At 45.3% G+C, this 19685-nt stretch overlaps 1 protein-coding gene across 1 annotated transcript in view; it reads left to right on the plus strand.

Moving 5' to 3' along the window:
* The first annotated feature begins 13647 nt into the window (after positions 1 to 13647).
* Positions 13648 to 19685, plus strand: part of ccdc3b (coiled-coil domain containing 3b) — a 44919-nt gene continuing 38881 nt past the window's right edge. Inside the window, exon 1 of the mRNA XM_039770816.1 lies at positions 13648 to 14403. Coding sequence (XP_039626750.1) covers positions 14033 to 14403 — 371 coding nt within the window. The 5' untranslated portion in view covers positions 13648 to 14032. The remainder of the gene's footprint in view (positions 14404 to 19685) is intronic.

Raw genomic sequence — 19685 nt, forward strand, 5'->3', positions numbered from 1 at the left:
TGCATTTTATGACACTCGTGCTATTTCCTCAATTGGAGCCGTCTCCAAAATCCTTCTTCCTTCTCTGATATAAAGCGCCAGCGTTGAGATGTTTATTTGCAGAGTTTAAAAGTAACCTGACAAAAAAATATAAAATAGTAGATAAGCTTGCGGTGGGCTGGCACCCTGCCCGGGGTTTGTTTCCTGCCTTGCGCCCTGTGTTGGCTGGTATTGGCTCCAGCAGACCCCTGTGACCCTGTAGTTAGGATATAGCGGGTTGGATAATAGATGGATAGATGGATAGTAGTGTCCAACTAAGACAATAAAATGTCACGAAGGATAAGATGACGGTGGAGCTGTGCACTCCGATGCACTCTCATGTTGCCTAAATACTTCATCATCATTATGGTCTCACAGTTTTCATTTATTCTGTGGGGGTCCTCACAGTGCAATGAGAAAGTCTTCAGTCCCCCCTTTCACTTTCTGCCCACTTTATTTTGTTGTAGATTTCATTTTACATGGATACACTTGCCAATTTTGACCATCAATCTTCACTACATAACCCACGACGCGGCTTATGGGTTTAAATAAGTGCAATTACCCGCCAAGCCAGGGGTTGGCGCTGCACTCTAATCCTTTCTCTTGTTCTCCCTTTGCAGACCAGCTGACTGACAGCTCTGTCACTAGCTAGTGACATCACTTCCTGTTTCTGCTCTCCTGGACCCGCCCCTTCCGATCTGCCCACTGCCACACAGTTCTATTCTGTTGTGAACTCATGTCTCGTGTTTAATTTGCCAACCATAGTTCAAGTATATGCCCTTACTAAGGTGGCATCCCCAACCCTTTTTTTTTGGTGCTGTGACACCGCTAATGACAAAGTGAAAACGTGTTCTCAGAAAGGTTTGCAAACGAGATTATTATTTATTTAACACACTCTCAGAAAGCTACTTAGCCCTGGGGTTTAATTATGGAGGACATGCTAGTTGCACAGCGCTTAACCTCCGAGGTTACCCATACAGCCGGGACTGTTTGCCATCATCCAGTTGTTTTCCAGGGTTCTATAAACTTGCAAACGATTGTAAGCCAAGCTAACTCAGACATTCCTGTCACTTAGAATTCATTTGTATCTTAAAGATAGACATTGGTCTTTTAGACTTGGAGTCACGTTAATAGTCCACGCTCCTGTTCCTTCATTAATTTCGAGACGTAAGGCTGTAGTGAAACCAGACGAGATTAAAATGAACATGACCACTGTGGCCTGTGGGGGGCACTCCAGCTCCCCCAAACCTGACACAGGCAGACGCGACAACAAGCTCAGCACAAGACACAGGCTTTATTCCGTTGTGGGAAACGCTTCCCTACTGTTTCCCACCACAAAAGCACAGTACCAACAAGCACAATCACACTTTGTCTTCTTTCTCCTTCTCTTTCACTTTCTCTCTGGCTCCTTTCCTCCTCCTGCAAGCATTGCCCTGCCCCCCCACGCCCCCCAATCTCCTGGAGCAGTGGTAGCTGGCTCCTTTTATGCTGAACCCTGGAGTACATCCAGTGGCCCATAAAACGTGGTCTGAAAGCACTTCCAGGTGAGGTGGGAGCCCGATGAAATAGGGCTTTACAGTGCCAGTAGCCCCCCATTTGGCAACACCCCCGGAACCCAACAGAACTAAGCCACCAAACTTCAACTCCCATGAAGCCCTGTGGGAATCTGTGGTGCCGCAGCACTCTAGAGGGGCTACCATTCTAGCGATGCGAGGGAGATAATGCCCTAAGCCTGCTTTCTGCCCCCAGTCTCTTCATAAAACAGGCATCCCAGCTGGGTAAGGGTGCCCGCCATCTGCCACACCACATAAAAACACCTACAACTTGATACAATTTTTCCACAGATCTTAGCGAGTTTGGATCAGTCACAGTGCACTCCCGTGAGCCCTCTAGTAGTGTAGTTTGACAAGATTTGGTCTTTAGCAGTAGCGAGGGGGCTCTGTGTGTGTGTGTGTGTGTGTGAGACCACCGACAAGCAATAAGTGGAAATACAATACATACAGTGTGGAGTGGTGGCCCTGAGGATATGAATCTGTGCAGGTATCTGGAAGGTTGCCGGGTTCATATCTCATTACTGCCAGAAGGGAATTCTACTCGGTTTGGGCCCTTAACCTGAAAATGACTCCAGGGGTGGGGTGCAATGGCTGACCCCACAATCTGACCCCCAAGTAACACATGAAAAGACTATATCCCCTCTGGGGATTAATACAGTGTACGAAATTACCAAAATGTAAGGAATAAGGAAAGCGAGTTTTTTGGATAATGCCCAGTCAAGCTCGTCTGTCTGATGTCTCGTGTTGGTGACACCACAACAGAATGGAACCAAAAGATGAAACACTTTCTGAATCCACACAACCAAAATGAAATTGTAATAACTCTCTAGAAACGAGTAAAAACTGAACAAACAAAATGTCTCCTCGACTTTCCGACTGAAGCAGAGAAGTGCTTTTTCTTCGTAAGAAGACGTCGGTGATTCTGGGACAAGCTACAGAGGCCTGGAGTTGATGTGGAATCTTACCAGGTTTTTGAAAGGATATGGGTGGGATATTAGGAGTCTTTAGCTATTCTGCCACCAAACACATCCTGTCTTGTGCAGAAATGAGGTGGATAGGACTGACTGAACGGCCTGTTCTTGTCAAAATCGTGTTCATGTTGGTGTATTCGTGCTGGTCAAACTGCTCAAGTTCTTGAATGTCCCAGTATGGGACCCCAGGTAGTGTGTGTGTGTGTGTGTGTGTTGGCTGGGAATCACCAGTTCTTTAAGAACCTGCCACCTCTATCTCATGGAAACATGCCTTAACTTCCAAGAGCTAACCTTATCTGCAGAGCGGCTCCAATACATTTAGGCCTGACAGCTTTATAATCTTTAGGAGACTCCTGACCCATAAAGGCCTTGGATTTGATTTATTGTGTTGATGTTTTCCATGTAACATTAGTGGCGACTCCGAATGAGAAACAGGACCAGACAAGAGGGATGAAAATCAAGTTCCTTGTTAAATGCTGCACCTCACGCACACAGAGATGGGTGATAAAACAAACATGGAATGTAAGAAATTTGACCACTCAATCCATTTGTTGCCTACCTGTTTAACTAAGCTGTCCCAATCTCTTCTCCAGGTCCTTCTTAAAGGATCTCCAGGTTTATGCTTGAACTCCACATCGTGGTAGTTTGTTCCAGATTCGCACAGAAGAAGTGCTTTCCAGCTTCAGTCCTTAATGTGCTTCCCTTTCAATGATGTCCTCCAGTATGTGATTCACCCTTAGGTCTGCTGGATCTGCTTGAGCGATGCCTTTCAGGATTTTGAGGACCTGGATGAGGTCCCCACGCAGTCTTCTCCACTCAGACTAAACAGGTTTAACTCTCCGAGTCTTAAGTCCTTAAGCTCTGAGATGCACTTGCTTGTTCTCTCCTCTGCACGGCCTCAAGTGCTGCTATGTCTTTCTTGTAGTGTGGTAACCAGAACTGCACATTTGAGTCCAGATGAGTGTGGCCATGTGTGTGATGGACCAGCACCCCCATCAAGGACTGGTCACCCTCCTGCGTTTGCTACAGTTGACTCTCTGCCACTCAATGGTGAAATCAACCACTTTGGAAAATGAACAGGTGGACCTCTTTAGTTCACGCTGTTTGCAAAGGAACTTACTAAGCATTTCTTGCAGAATTCCCACAAATCCTTGAGGATGGATAGATAGATAGATAGATAGATAGATAGATAGATAGATAGATAGATAGATAGATAGATAGATAGATAGATAGATAGATAGATAGATAGATAGATAGATAGATAGATAGATAGATAGATAGATAGATAGATAGATAGGATACTTTATTAATCCCAAGGGGAAATTCACATAATCCAGCAGCAGTATACTGATACAAAGAAACAATATTAAATTAAATAGTAATAAAAATGAAAAAAATAAAAATAAAAAAGCAGACAATAACTTTAAGTAATGTTCGCATTTACTCCCCCGGGTGGAATTGAAGAGTCGCATAGTGTGGGGTCTCCTCAGTCTGTCAGTGGAGCAGGACGGTGACAAAAGTCTGTCACTGAAGCTACTCCTCTGTCTGGAGATGATCCTGTTAAGTGGATGCAGTGGGTTCTTCATGATTGACAGGAGTTTGCTTAGTGCCCGTCGCTCTGCCACAGATGTTAAACTGTCCAACTTTAATCCTACAATAGAGCCTGCCTTCTTAACAAGTTTGTCCAGGCGTGAGGCGTCTTTCATCTTTATGCTGCCACCCCAGCACACCACCACGTAGAAGAGGGCACTCGCCACAACCGTCTGGTAGAACATCTGCAGCATCTTACTGCAGATGTTGAAGGATGCCAACCTTCTCAGAAAGTATAGTCTGCTCTGACCTTTCTTACATAGAGCATCAGTATTGGCAGTCCAGTCCAATTTGTCATCCAGCTGCACTCCCAGATATTTAAAGGTCTGCACCCTCTGCACAGTCACCTCTGATGATCACAGGGTCCATGAGGGGCCTGGGCCTCCTAAAATCCACCACCAGCTCCTTGGTCTTGTTGGTGTTAAGGTGTAAGTGGTTTGAGTCACACCATTTAACAAAGTCTTTGATTAGCTTCCTGTACTCCTCCTCCTGCCCATCCTGATGCAGCTCACAATAGCAGTGTCATCAGAGAACTTTTGCACGTGGCAGGACTCCGAGTCATATTGGAAGTCTGATGTATATAGATTGAACAGGACCGGAGAAAGTCCAGTTCCCTGCGGCGCTCCTGTGTTGCTGACCACAATGTCAGACCTGCAGTTCCCAAGACGCACATATTGAGGTCTGTCTGTAAGATAGTCCACGATCCATGCCACCAGGTGTGAGTCTACTCCCATCTCAGTCAGCTTGTCTCTAAGGAGCAGAGGTTGGATGGTGTTGAAGGCACTAGAGAAGTCCAAAAACATAATTCTTACAGCACCACTGCCTCTGTCCAGGTGGGAGAAGGATCGGTGTAGCATATAGATGATGGCATCCTCCGCTCCCACCTTCTCCTGGTATGCAAACTGCAGAGGGTCGAGGGCGTGGCGGACCTGTGGCCTCAGGTGGTGAAGCACCAGCTTCCTGTCTTCAGACCTAAATGCAATTCCACTTCTTTGATTTCCTTGAGGACAACAGTCACCCTTAACTTGAAAGAATTCTTCCCGGATGTCCTTTATTGATGCCTTTGAGAATCTTGAAGACCTGGATGAGGTCCCCACGCAGTCTCCTCCACTCAGACAAACCAGGTTTAACTCTCTGAGTCTGTCACAGTAGGCCACGTCCTCAAGCTCTGAGATGCACTTGCTTGTTCTCCTCTGCACACCTTCATTGTCCTATCTCAACCAGGATTCCTCCCCTGGCCGGAGTTCAAATGCTTGTCTTGTGTCTTTGTTGTTCATTTTTGCTTTATTTGTATCTGTTACTAATTTATTTTATTTATGATTTGTAGTGTTCTTTACGTTTTATGTATCTCTATCTAAGCTTATGCTATGTTCCACGTGTATTGTAGGTGGTCCCCACAAAGCGCAGGGCCATCCGCCTACCACCCTATAAATCGGTTCCTGTAGTTCTTAAGCGTTCTGTAAGTTCCAAGCGCTTTGTGATTTTTCAGGATTATTTTTACGACCTTCTGCTCTATGTTGTTGAACTGGCTGTTGGCATCTGGAGTGGGATTTCTGGTTACGGGCAATTCAGTTTTGCCATTGTGCTCCGCGAAGCTTCATTGTGATTGGAAACCATTGTTTGTAAAGAATCAGTCTGTTATCTTATAAGAATTTAGCAAGGCCCTTATATTTCTGGTCCCCGCTTTTCTTTTTTTAGTCAGGATTTCCCCCTCTAGTGGACATTTCTGGAAGTGCTCAGCACTGCCAAGTCTTTTCTTGTCGCGTGGTGACCTTGTACTCATGAACAGAGGACCTCTCCAAAACAAGACCAATGTTTTATGATGTCAAACACATGAGCATGGGGTGCGCCACTCGGGATTTGGGTTATCTTACCTTAAAAGGAAGGATTTTAAATGTAAAATTGCCACGAACCCACTTTCTGTTTGCACCAGAAAGGAAGAACACATTCTGGAGGAACCGTGATGTCACTTCCGCCAGAGCAGACCAACGCTCCACCCCTTTCTCTCCCACTGTTTCATAAGGTCACCTGATCCTACCAACCCCAACAGACAAGACCTTGCACTCATGAACAGAAGACATCTCCAAAACAAGACCAATGTGTCTATATGGTGTCAAACACGTGAGCTTGGGTCACATCGCTCGGGATTTGGGACGTCTTGACTTATGAGGAAGGATTTAAAGGTAACGTTGCCACTAACCCAATTCCTGTTTGTGCTCGAATGGAAGGAAAACATTATGACGGAATCTTGATGTCACTTCCGCCTGAACTGATCAATGCTCCACCCGTTCCTCTCCCACCTCTACATAAGGTCACCTGATCCTACCAACCTCGTGAGACCAGACCTTGTACTCATGAACAGAGGACCTCTCCAAAACAAGACCAACGTTTTATGGTGTCAAGCACATGAGCTTAGGGTGCATCACTATGGATCTGGGACATCTAAAAGGAAGAATTTAAAGGTAACGTTGCCACTAACCCAATTTCTATTTGTGCGAGAATAGAGGAATATGTTATGATGGAGCCATGGTGTCACCGCCACCTAAGCAGACCAACACTCCGCCCCTTCTACTCCCACTGCTTCATAAGGTCATCCTACCAACCCTGTCAGACCAGACCTTGTACTCATGAACAGATGCCATCTCCAAAACAAGTCCAATGTGTCTATGTGGTGTCAAACATGCAAGCTTGTGGCGCGTCACTCAGGATCTGGGACATCTTGACTTACAAGGAAGGATTTAGATGGAACGTTGCCTCTAATCCCATTTCAGTTTGCCCAGAAATGATGGAGCACATTCTGGAGGAAATGTGATGTCACTCTCACCCGAGCCAACTAACCCTCCACCCCATTTGCTCCCACCTGAACATAAGGTCACCTGATCCTCTCAAACCTGTCAAACCAAATCTTGTACTCATTAACAGAAGACATCTCCAAAATGAGACCAATGTGCCGGCTAATTGGTGTCAAACACACAAACTTGGGGTGCGTCACTCCTGATTTGGATCATCCTACCTTATTTGGATGCAATGCTGATACTAACCTAATTTCAGTTTACCCTGGAATGATGGAGCACATTGTGGAAGAACCGTGATGTCACTTCCACCTTTCTCTCCCACTGTTTCAGAAGGTCATCTAATCCTACCAACCTCGTCAGACCAGACCTTGTACTCATGAACAGAGGAACTCTTCTAAACAAGACCAATGTTTTATGATGTCAAACACGTGAGCATGGGGTGCGTCACTCGGAATTTGGGTCGTCTTACCTTACAAGGAAGGATTTTAAATGTAACTTTGCCACAAACCCAAATTCTGTTTGCACCAGAAAGGAAGAACACATTCTGGAGGAACCGTGATGTCACTTCCGCCAGAGCAGACCAACGCTCCACCCCTTTCTCTCCCACTGTTTCAGAAGGTCATCTAATCCTACCAACCTCGTCAGACCAGACCTTGTACTCATGAACAGAGGACCTCTTCTAAACAAGACCAATGTTTTATGATGTCAAACACGCGAGCATGGGGTGCATCACTTGGTATTTGGGTCGTCTTACCTTACAAGGAAGGATTTTAAATGTAACTTTGCCACAAACCCAAATTCTGTTTGCACCAGAAAGGAAGAACACATTCTGGAGGAACCGTGATGTCACTTCCGCCAGAGCAGACCAACGCTCCACCCCTTTTTCTCCCACTGTTTCATAAGGTCACCTGATCCTACCAACCCCGTCAGACCAGATCTTGTACTCATGAAGAGAAGACCCTCTGAAAGGAGTCCAATATGTCTATGTGGTGTCAAACATGCAAGCTTGTGGCACGTCACTCAGGATCTGGGACATCTTGACTCACAAGGGTGGATTTAGATGTAATGTTGCCACTAACCCCATTTCAGTTCACCCTGGAATGATGGAGCAAATTCTGGAAGAGCCAAACAACTGCCACTGCCCCTTCTGCTCTTGCCTCTACATAAAGTCACCTGATCCTACCAACCGCATCAGACCAGACCTTGGACTCATGAAGAGAAGACTTCTCTGAAACAAGACCAATCCTACATCATTACTGACATTATTCTGAAGCCCTATTTTTCATCCTGATTTTGCCAAACATCCTTGGACAAATAAACAGGACACCTGTGGTGCTCCCAACTCTTCTGTTGATGTTGTGTCTTTCTACAGTGGGTTTCCTCCAGGTGCCACAGTCCAAAAACATACAGGTTAGGTGGATCACAGCATTGCTAATTTGGCCCTGTGTGTGTGAGTGCGTGTGAGTGTTCACCCCGTGATGGTCTGCTGTCCTATCCAGGTGTTGTTCCTGCCTTGCATCCAGTGGTTTCTGCCATAGGCTCCAGCTTCTCTCTGACCTTAACCTACATACTTGGGTTTGGAAAAATGCATGGAATGGAATGAATGGACAGACAGGAAATGAATGTAAGCTTCAGTTGCCACCAAGTAAACAATTGCCTAATAAAAGGTGCGACAAATGACATGAATAAAGGCTTCTTAAGTTTCCAGTTTTCAGAGTCTGTGTGGTCACATCCTTTATGAAATATTCAGAGGACAATGATGTCTCAATTCCGAAAAGCAGGTAAGGACATTCTAGACGACCTGAAATCACGTAGCCTGGGTGTGTGGCGTGTCCTGTTACAGATCAGTTAAAGAGTAACTCTGTCACAAATAGCCGGGGGTGTTTGAGTTGGACGGCTGACAGCTCCTCGCCAGGTATATAAGAAGCCAGTCTGAGGCGCACTTTCAAGGAAGACACACCGACTGGCATCGATCCGAGAGACAGCCATCTCAACATGGTCAGCAGAAAGACAGTTCGCTGTCCGCCAAGCCAGAGCAAACCCACCTCAACGACTGCAGACGCGCCGCTGGCTACCAAATCGCTGCCCGCCGATGAGCGCGACCTCCAGCCTGACGGATCCCCTTTGAGAACGGACTCTGCAAGGTTGGCCGTGCGGGTCACCTTCAGTCCCGAGGTGGACGATCTCAGGTATCGGCGGAGACTGTCCATGCCGCTGGAGACCCTCTCGCACATCCCAAGATCCATCCTGAAGAAGAGGAGCTCGGTGTGCGTGGAGAGCGCCCAGGAGGAGTTGCATGCGAGTCCGGCAGCAGAGGACCCCTGGAACTCGGAGGCGGCGAGAATGAAAGCCGAAATGACCCTCCCGTGCAGCGACGAGTTCGTCCGAGCGCTCGTGGAGATGCAGGCCGAGAGCTCGTTAATTCGTCGAGAACTGTGAAGTGCTGCGTAAACACAGAGACTGGAAAGAGACAATGGAGAGGAGCCCGACCTGATCGTCCCTGTCAGCACAGGTTTCGATATGACGGGGGGCTTCGCTAAGCATCTGAAGAGGAAAGGATCTCCGAGGAATCTGGACTTGATCTGAATGGAAATTACATTTGAGCACGTTCTGTGAATACGAGAGTACAAGTGACTGGATAAACTGCACGTCTTTAATATTTAATAAGAACGAATCAAGTGTAGCGGACGATTCAGATGTTGCTGCTGACGTTAATTTCCATAAATGTTCGTTTTTCACAGAGTAGACTGAGATCAAAAACGACCACTAAACCGCTGCGCGATGAGAATGGACAGACGGAAACTGCGATCTGTAGGATTAACAGCGTGAAGAAGAACATCGCCGGCAAAAATGCAGGCAGTGGCACCGTGTGGGCAGGGCGGGCTTGGGAATGCCAACTTAAATACTGCACTGGCCCACATTTGGGAGGTGCAGGGGGTTTCTATAAGGGGCATCTTTAAAAAAAAAAATTCTCCTAGTAGCCCAAAACGGTCACTTGGCGTGGGCAGTACAAGTTCAGTAAATCCCTAATCGGTCTGGTAAGGCTGGCACACTGTAACCACTGCCCCCATAGTGCCCCGCTTTTTCATGTTGTCACAGAGCTGTAATGTCGGAGAGGCTTTAGATTGTGAATGTAGAAATGTAAATAACAGCACGTTTCGTTTGTATACTGGCTAAAACTGCACTATGTTTTATGTATTATTGGTAATGTTTTCGTGTAATGCTTTCGACTGGTATTAATAAATGCAGAGGCATTTTGTGTTTTGTAAGAATAAATAGCTTAAAGCCATGCACCTTAGCGTTGTGTTTTTTATTCCTTTGCCTATTAATTGATCAACTAACTCCTAATTACATACGATTTGACTGAAAACAAAAGCAACAAAGCACTAAAAAACAAAACGAAAGGACCAGTAAGGGAGGACAAGCACAGGGGGCGCTGCTGCGTCACCACAAGGAGAGCAGGGTTCACATCCTAGCAGCGTTCTTGCATGGCGTCTGCATGTTCTCCCTGTGTCCACGTTGATCTCCTGCCACAGTCCAATAACATGCACGTTGGATAGACTGGCAATGCTAAATTGGCCCGTGTGTGTGTGTGTGTGTGTGTTCTCCCTGGTGCCCAGAGCTACTCAGTCCCATTAGGCAACATAGGTGGCTGCCTATGGCACCATCATCATCTGAAAGTGAAGGAGTGTGTGCTCTTAACATGGAGGGGTAGCAATTATGGAACTGAAGTGAAATGTGCCCTGGAATCCAAACATACTATGTACACCAAGGGGCACCATTTTCGAAACTAAAGGGGTATGTGATCCAAACACCAAGGTGCCCCCATCGCTTAAGTCTAATAGTATTAAATGCACGCTACAGACATTGAGGGTCTCCAGACGCTGAGCAGGGCAGGCAGATGTCTATTAGGAATACTGAATGCATGATATGGATGCCAAGGGGTGCTGTTTTGGAAACTCAAGGGGAGGCTGATCCAAACACTGCGGGGGACTCCCTGTCCAACCAGTCTAATAAAACTGAATGCAACGAGGGATTTTACGTACCAAGCAGGACACACCCCACTGAAGTCTAACAAGAATACTGAATGTGAGCTATGGACACCAAGGAGGTGCCATTTTGAATGTTGATGGGGTGTGTGATCTGGTTACTGAGCCCCCCACCCCTCTCATCCTCAAAGTTTAATAATATTGAATGTATGTTATGAACATGGTGGGGATCTCCATTTTGGAAACTCAAGGGGAACCGGGGAACCCCCCCCCCCAGAAGTCTAACAAGAATAACAAATGCATGCAGACAACGTGGAGCGCCACCTGCTGGCACCTGTTGCATGCTGGGATAATTCAGTTAATTACATTTCTATAGTGCTTTTCTAACAAACTCAAAGGTATTCACGAGTCACTTCAGCCTCCACCAATGTGCAGCGTTCACCGGGATGATGTGATGGCAGCCATCCATAAGCCAGTGCTCTCAGCACACAATAGCTATTAGATGGTGAAGGGGTGGGAGAGATAGCCAATTAGAAAGAGGGGATGATTAGGCAGCCTGAATAACCAGGGCATGGTGGGCAATTTAGCCAGGACATCACCTACACTTTTTGAAAGATGCTCAGGGATCTCTTATCACAACAGAGAGTCAGGACCGCGGTTTTAGGTCTCATCCAAAGGATGACACTACTTTTTCGGCACAGTGTCCTCATCACTGCACTGGGACATTGGCATCCTCTTCTAGCAGCAACCTAAGCTTTTCTGATTGGTCTCACATTCTAGTACTGGTCAGGAAAAAAAACTGCTTAGCTTCAGGCTCCAGACAGCCCCCACAACCCTACCTTGGATAAGTGGGTATAGAAAATGGAGGACAAGCCAGTAAGGTATCGACTTTTTCAGGTTCATGACCAAATTTGGGCTCCCTGTCTGCATGCCCATGCTGTGTTTTGGGGAAAACCTTAACTGCACCATTAATGACTGCGATAGATAGATAGATAGATAGATAGATAGATAGATAGATAGATAGATAGATAGATAGATAGATAGATAGATAGATAGATAGATAGATAGATAGATAGATAGATAGATAGATAGATATGTTTAACTACACTGGATCATCCCAATGTCAGTTTGTTTATGGGGGTCCTGGACTCAGACTAAAGACCATTTTATTAATAATTTTAATTTGAATGATGAAAACATAAGTGATGGACCTGAATTACCAGTCTCTAATTCCCATTCATCATATATATACTGTCTATTATATATACACACACACACACACACACATATAAACACACAAGTAAGCCAGACAGTCATTTTCTAACCACCTTGTTTCTGAACAGGGTTAAAGGGGTCTGCAGGAGCCAATCCCAGCTAGCATAGGGCACTAGGCAGGGACAAACCCTGGACAGGGTGCCAGTCCATTACAGGCAGGGTTGCCTTAACAGACTCATAGGTACCTGGGCAAAGTAGTGCACAAGGGGGCTCGGTTTTGATAGCAAAACAGAATCATTATAGGCATTAGAAACACTGTGACCCCCCTGTGTTCCTGGGACCCTCATACAGTGCCCATAGGTTAGGACAGCCCTGGTCACAGGGTGAACACACACTCATACTAGGGCCAATTTAGGATTAGGATTATCTTTAGACTATGCAACAGCAACATTTATTTATATAGCACATTTTCATACAAACAGTAGCTCAAAGTGCTTTACATATTAAAGAATAGAAAAATGAAAGACATAATTATAAAAAATAAATCAACATTAACATCGAATAAGAGTAAGGTTCAATGGCCAGGGGGGACAGAAAAAACAAAAAAACTCCAGACGGCTGGAGAAAAAATAAAATCTGTAGGGATTCCAGACCATGATACCGCCCAGTCCCCTCTGGGCATTCTACCTAACATAAATGAAACAGTCCTCTTTGGATTTAGGGTTCTCACGGAAGGGCTTGATGATGATGATGGTCACGTAGACTTCTTCCTTTTAATCCGTCCATCATTGTTGGAGCATCATGAAGCTTTTAGTAGGTGGAGGTGGCGCAGGCCACTATGGGAGGAAACTGGAGGAAACCCACACGGACACTGGGAGAACAAGCACCTGGGATGCAAACCCTGGTCTCCTTACTGAGTGGAAGCAGTGCCACCACTGTGCCACCATGCCACCCCATATACAGATATTCCTTAAATATTCATGTGGATAAGTTCTTTTGAGAATCAGTAGTGGTTCCCCTACAGTAATTGTCTAAGAACCAAAGCACCTTTATTTCTAAAAGTGCACACTTTCTTTCTTAAAAATAACCCCCATATGCTGTGGCCCAATAAATCCACTTTTACTTCTAAAAGTGCATAGTTGATTTTTCTTTCTTTCTTAAGTGTTTCCCCCAAAATGTATGCGGAAGCACCCAAATGTCAATTAGTGGCGCTCCCCTTGAATTTCCGTATCCAGACATTCTCTCTTCATTCTAAATCACTCAAATTCTTATTTACAGTATTGGTATTATTATTTAAGATGTATTACACGGCGGTTCGTGTATGTGTGGGTCTCCTGTAAACTGTAGATCGGTAACGACAGCGGGGTCTCACTCGCAGGCTTCCCCAACTTTAAAGCCCACCGCGCGACTTTCGCTAAGCGGATATTTTCAGTTTTCGTGTCAAAACTCCTGAGCTGAAGGAATCTCCGCTCTGCCGCTCCTGCCTCTAACGCTTGCCAGACCACGGAGGAAGCGAGAGGCCGGCCACAGCAGCTCGTGTTTAAGCAAGACCTGAAAGCTGATCCTTTTGACTTTTTTTTTTTCTAAATTACAATTATTTTAAAGGGCTGTGGACTACCAGGATGCCCGCGGAGCTGAATAGCAGTGCGCGCCGCTCGGGGGTCGCAGCGCTCTGTGGGCAGATCCCGATATCTGTGAGGGGCGGATGGATTTTTTAATATCAGCTGGATGTTTGCAGACGGGATTTTGTCAGATTTTGGTCCCTTGTTGGTCTCGTCTACTACTTTGGCTTTGAATCCTTTTGTTTTTTCCTGGTTGTCCATTTTTTACTTCACTTCCCTTTGTTATAATAAGATTTCGACTTTTAATTTCCTTTTGGATACTGGACCTGGAATCCAACGATGGCTTTCGGTGTCCCTCTCGTGTTGGCACTGCTGTTACTATTGAACTGTCTGGTTGAAGCTTTAAGCTGCCAGCTGCCACACGACTGGAGACCCCAGACGGAGTCGTGCAGAGCGGAGCTCGCCGAAATCATCGTGTTTGCCAAAGTCCTCGCCGTCTACAAGGACTCTTACAGCGTCTACAATTACCTGCCCTGGCAGGACAACACGGACCTGTTCTTCTCCGCCGAGATCGAGCTGCTGTGTGACCAGGCGTGGGGCAGCATGCTGGAGGTGCCCGCCGGCTCGCGCTTCAATGTCACCGGGCTCGGCTACTTCCCCTGCCACTCGTACACCGTTATGGAGGGAAACACCTATTACTTCTTCTTAAGGTATGCTGGCCGTGGGCACCGGTTTTGTCACTTATGTGAATTCGGAGGTGACACGGGGGTGCAGCTCTGCTGCTGTACTGGTCAGCGTCCTCACGGTGTGATTACCGGGCCCGATGGGCATCAGTGCGGGATTTGCGTGTTCTCCTCGTGGGGTCTGATGCATCAGCTGCAAGTGCACGTCAGTGGGCGACCACTCAGCTACGCGACTGGCGGCAACTGCGACTTTATAGTGCCTTGCTAGGACTGTTCTCTTCTTTATTTTTAATTATTTATTTTTTGCAATACTTTGTGTGCATTTGAGGGATTGTTATTGACTGTTTGGTTTAATAGCGCTTGGCTTGGTATTAAAAAAAAACTAAACACAGACAAATAAAATACAGGCTGTCGGAACGAACTAATTAAACAACTTATCTTATATAGTGCCTTGCATATCTATCTATTATATAGTGCATTTTCCAATTGAATACTGTCTTATTATCGATTATGCCTTTCCAATCTATTTATCTACGTGCACTGCCTTGCTTATCTATCTATCAATAAATAATAATAATAATAATTCTTTACGTTTATATAATGCTTTTCTCACTATTCAACGTGCTCTCCAATAAATAGCGCCGCGTATATAGTGCCTTTCGTTTCCTATTATCTTCCTATCTGTTATTGAGTGACTTGCCTGTCTATCGTGCCTTCCACATATACCTATTATATAGTGCCTTGCTTATCTACTATACAGTTTCTTGGCTACCTAACTAGTTATCTACCAATTATACATTGCCTTGTCTATCTATCTATTATACAATCGGTTCCATTTGTTTTGTTTTTCCAATTGGAGCCAAGGCAAGGTGAAGTGACTTCCTCATGGTCACACAGTGTCAGTAGTGGGATTTGAAAGCACAACTTCAGGGTTGGTCTCTGAACTATCATATAATGTCTTTCGCATCCATCTGTCTTTCTCATATTGGATGGACAGTGAGTGGGCCATGTAATAGACCACCAGATCGATCAAGCTGTACCAGTTTGTTATTTTGTTTTCAAAGAAATATTCTTGCCGGCAGACCGGTCGGGCGAGTCGCCTCCTTGCACGTATTCCCGAGTTGACTCGTCCACCGCTTACCGCACGCACGCCGTCATCCCCCAGTTCTCTTGTCACCGGTGGGCTGCAGGTAGTGGTAAAGGGCGGCATTTGCTGCAGAGACGATTACGGCCTTTCGGAACGTAAAGCATGTAAAGAAGAAAGCGATTCGCAGCGTTACAACAATAACATTGAGCACAGGATACACTGAAGACCCGGTGACAACTTAGTATAGGAAGGTGACGTCATGCCCTTCTCAATGTGCGTCATGTAACAAAAGTGCGACCCTTTGTGGGAAAAAAAATCCTTATTTGAGGCTTTGATAAAGAGACTCACTACAGTCTACCAAACGGAAAGTCAGTTAGCAGTTCACTCACGGTTTGGTGTTTGAAAAGAAAGTGACACGAATCTCGTGCCAGTGTCTCTGCTGAAGGGTGGGTGAAGTTTATTGGGAGTATCGAGTCGGGATATTGATGAAAAACTACACTTGCTGATGTGTTACTAATCATTTTATTAGTTTCACCTTAACAGCAACAAATACTTGATATAGTGAAAATAAATCAGCTGGCGGAATAATCGGTAGTGCTTTAAAACAGTGTCACCCCATTCAGTATATATACAGACCCACCAGCCACGATTCCTGTCAAAGACAAGCTATAGAAGAATTGAAAAAGATTTGCTATCTCTTGCCCTTTGTGTACTTTCACTGCCTTTCCACTGTAGTCGTGTGTCTGTGTCCGTGAGAAGTCTCTTCACCGGTGCTCCTTTTCTCAAACGTGATCCTGAAAAGCCTGCTTTTCATACTCTGTTGTTACTTTCGCGGCGCCTTTCTCGCCTCCAGTCCGATTTAATGCTCTCCGACTCTCTCAGCTTGTGTGCATTTACTGCAACACATGCGACTCCCACGGGCACTTTCTCTTTTGTTGTGTCACCAAAGTCAAACTGACGAATCAGATTGATCTGAAAGACTGGACACAACGGACTTTAGGATACACACACACACACACATATATATATATATATATATATATATATATATATATATATATATATATATATATATATATATATATATATATATATATATATATATATATATATATATATATATATAGGGTGGTCCGGATCTAATTATGCAATTTTCATTATACTGTAACTTAAGTTTATTACAAAGAAAATCACCCGAAAAATCCCGGACCATCGAGAAGTGTGCGAACTGACGACATGAAGAATCGTCTTTGCGCCGAACTGGAATCGTCCCCACATAAATCAAAGTCATCTAGACGATCTGGATCTACAAAATTAGATCTGGACCACCACCATATATATATATATATATATATATATATATAAACCCAGCCACAGGGGCGTTTGTTTGTGCCAGTCCCAAGCCCGGATAAATGGGGAGGGTTACGTCAGGAAGGGCGTCTGGTGTAAAATTTTGCCAAATCAATATGCGCACAGATGATCCGCTGTGCAAACTCCTAACGGGAGCAGCCGAAAAAAGAAGAAGATTATGATTATATATATATATGTATATATGTATATATGTATATATATATATATATATATATATATATATATATATATATATATATATATATATGCAAAGTTTTACTATCAAATAATGCAAAGAGTACACAACGTGTTTTGCCCTAATTCTGGGCTCATCAGGCATACACACTCACTGCACCCCGAAGCACGTGTCGTTATATTATTTGACAGTAAAACTTTGCATCATTCTATGATCTGCTTCTCTGAAAGAGGGCACCGTGGCGGATGTTTGCCGACTTGCAGACCAACTACAAGCGTTACCTGGTAGGTAACCACCCATACAAACACATTGTGATTCAGACTACTTCTGAATGCCATGGATATATTATATATATATGGATATATATATATATATATATATATATATATATATATATATATATATATATATATATATATATATATAGATCTCCTTCCATCCATTATCCAACCCACTATACCCTAACTACAGGGTCACATGGAGCCAATCCCAGCCAAAATAGGTTACAAAGCAGGAAACAAACCCCGGGCAGAGCGCCAGCCCACTGCAGGGCACACACACAGACCCACACACCAAGCACACACTAGGGACAATTTAGAATCGCCAATGCACTAACCTACATGTCTTTGGATTGTGGGAGGAAACCCACGCAGACACAGGGAGAACATGCAAACTCCACGCAGGGAGGACCTGAGAAGCGAACCCGGTCTCCTAACTGTGTGTATATATATATATATATATATATATATATATATATATATATATATATATATATATATATATATATATATAGAGAGAGAGAGAGAGAGAGAGAGAGAGAGAGAGAGAGAGAGAGAGAGAGAGAGAGAGAGAGAGAGTGTAAGAAAGGTGCTATATTGCGCCTGACCCGGCACAGACTTGACACGGGAGGCACGTATAGAATAAAGAGTTTTATTTTTCTTCAGCTGGAGGGCACGTCTTCCCCGTAATCCCTCCAGCCACAACACAGTCCCAAGCACTAAACACTGAAGTCAAAAACACTCCTTTCTCTTTCACCACCACTCCTCCATAGCTTTGTCCTCCTTCCACCTGACCCTGGCCATTGAGTGGTGGCTGCTAGCTCATTTTATGATCCATCTGGAAGTGCTCCAGGTGCTTGATCACCTGTTTCCCAGGTGGGGCTGAAGATTAGTCCCGCTGGGCTCAGGGACCCATGCCGTGCCCCTTGGCGGCCACCCCAGACCCCAACAGAGCTGTGGAGAACTCCATCTCCCATGAAGCCCTGCGAGAGACTGAGGCACCGCCCCAACACAGGAGGGCGACCATCCAGCGTCCAGGGGGAGGTTCTGCACCATCCAGGGCTGCTCCCCCTGAATACACATCGAAGGGGCTTCCCGGCCGGGTATGGGACCCGGCCATCCACCACAATATATACATATGTACATACAATCAGTGAGGAAAACAATTATTTGATCCCCTGCTGAATTTGTAAGTTTGCTCACTTACAAAGAAATGAATAGTCTCTCATTTTAATGGTAGTTTCATTTTAATGGAGAGAGACAGAATATCAACCAAAACTCGAGAAAAAACACATGACATAAAAGTTAGAAATTGATTTGCATGTCATTGAGAGAAATTCGTATTTGATCCCCAACAACCCAGCCAGAATTCTGACTCCCACAGACTGGCTGTGTGCCACAATCAATCAATTAATCAATTCCAGAGACTCCTGATCTCAGCTCATGATTTGTATAATGCCCACCCGTCCACAGAATCAATTTCTTCCACTCCAACCTCTCCACCACTGTGGTCAACACCAAAGAGCTGTCAAAGGGCATCAGGGGCGAGGCTGGAAAGGGCTACGAGACCAACAGCAAGAAGCTTGGTGAGATTATTCAGAAATGGAAAAAATATTAATTGTTCATCAATTACCCCTCGGTCTGGAGCTCCATGCAAGATCTTACCTCAGTGGGGTGAGTGAGGATCAAAGCTCAAAAGTCAGCACCCAAGGCAAATCCTCAGATGTTTCGCCACTTGACAGGGTGTAGATCAGAGTATTACATGCATAGATCTGATCACAATCTGATATTTGGTTGGTTACCTACCCGGTAACGCTTGTGCTTGGTCAGCTAGTCGGCAGACATCTGCCACGTCCTCTCCTTTGTCCTCTCTATATCATGTCTATGATCTGTTTCGAGGATGTGGCGAATGTCTACCGACTCGTCAACCAACCACAAGTGTCACCTTGTAGGAAACCACCCAAATAACAGATTGTGATATCAGATAAATTACACATTGTCACAGACGGCCGGGGTTCTTGTCCAGCCAGGACGCCTCTTCATTGTATGGACCGGGAGAGCAAGCCTGATCAAAACAGAACCACCCACCGGGACACTAGATGGCAGCCCCCCAGGTGGCAGTGGTGTAGTTCTCCACAACCCTGTTGGGATCCGGGTGTGCCGCCTGGGGTGCTGTAGTGGTTACTGATCCCGTGTGGGTGGGTCTTCTGCACACCTGGAGGTGCAGCCGGAAATAGGCCATCAAACACCTGGAGCACTTCTGGGTGGGCTATAAAAGGAGCCAGCAGCCACCACTCCGGGAGTCAGAGTCGGGAGGAGAGGGACAAAGCTTGCCGGAAAGGAGTGGAGGAGAAGTTAAAAGTATTAGGATTGTGATTGATATTGCATATTGGACTGT

Source organism: Polypterus senegalus, chromosome 12 (genome assembly GCF_016835505.1).
Source record: "Polypterus senegalus isolate Bchr_013 chromosome 12, ASM1683550v1, whole genome shotgun sequence".
Lineage (NCBI taxonomy): Eukaryota > Metazoa > Chordata > Cladistia > Polypteriformes > Polypteridae > Polypterus > Polypterus senegalus.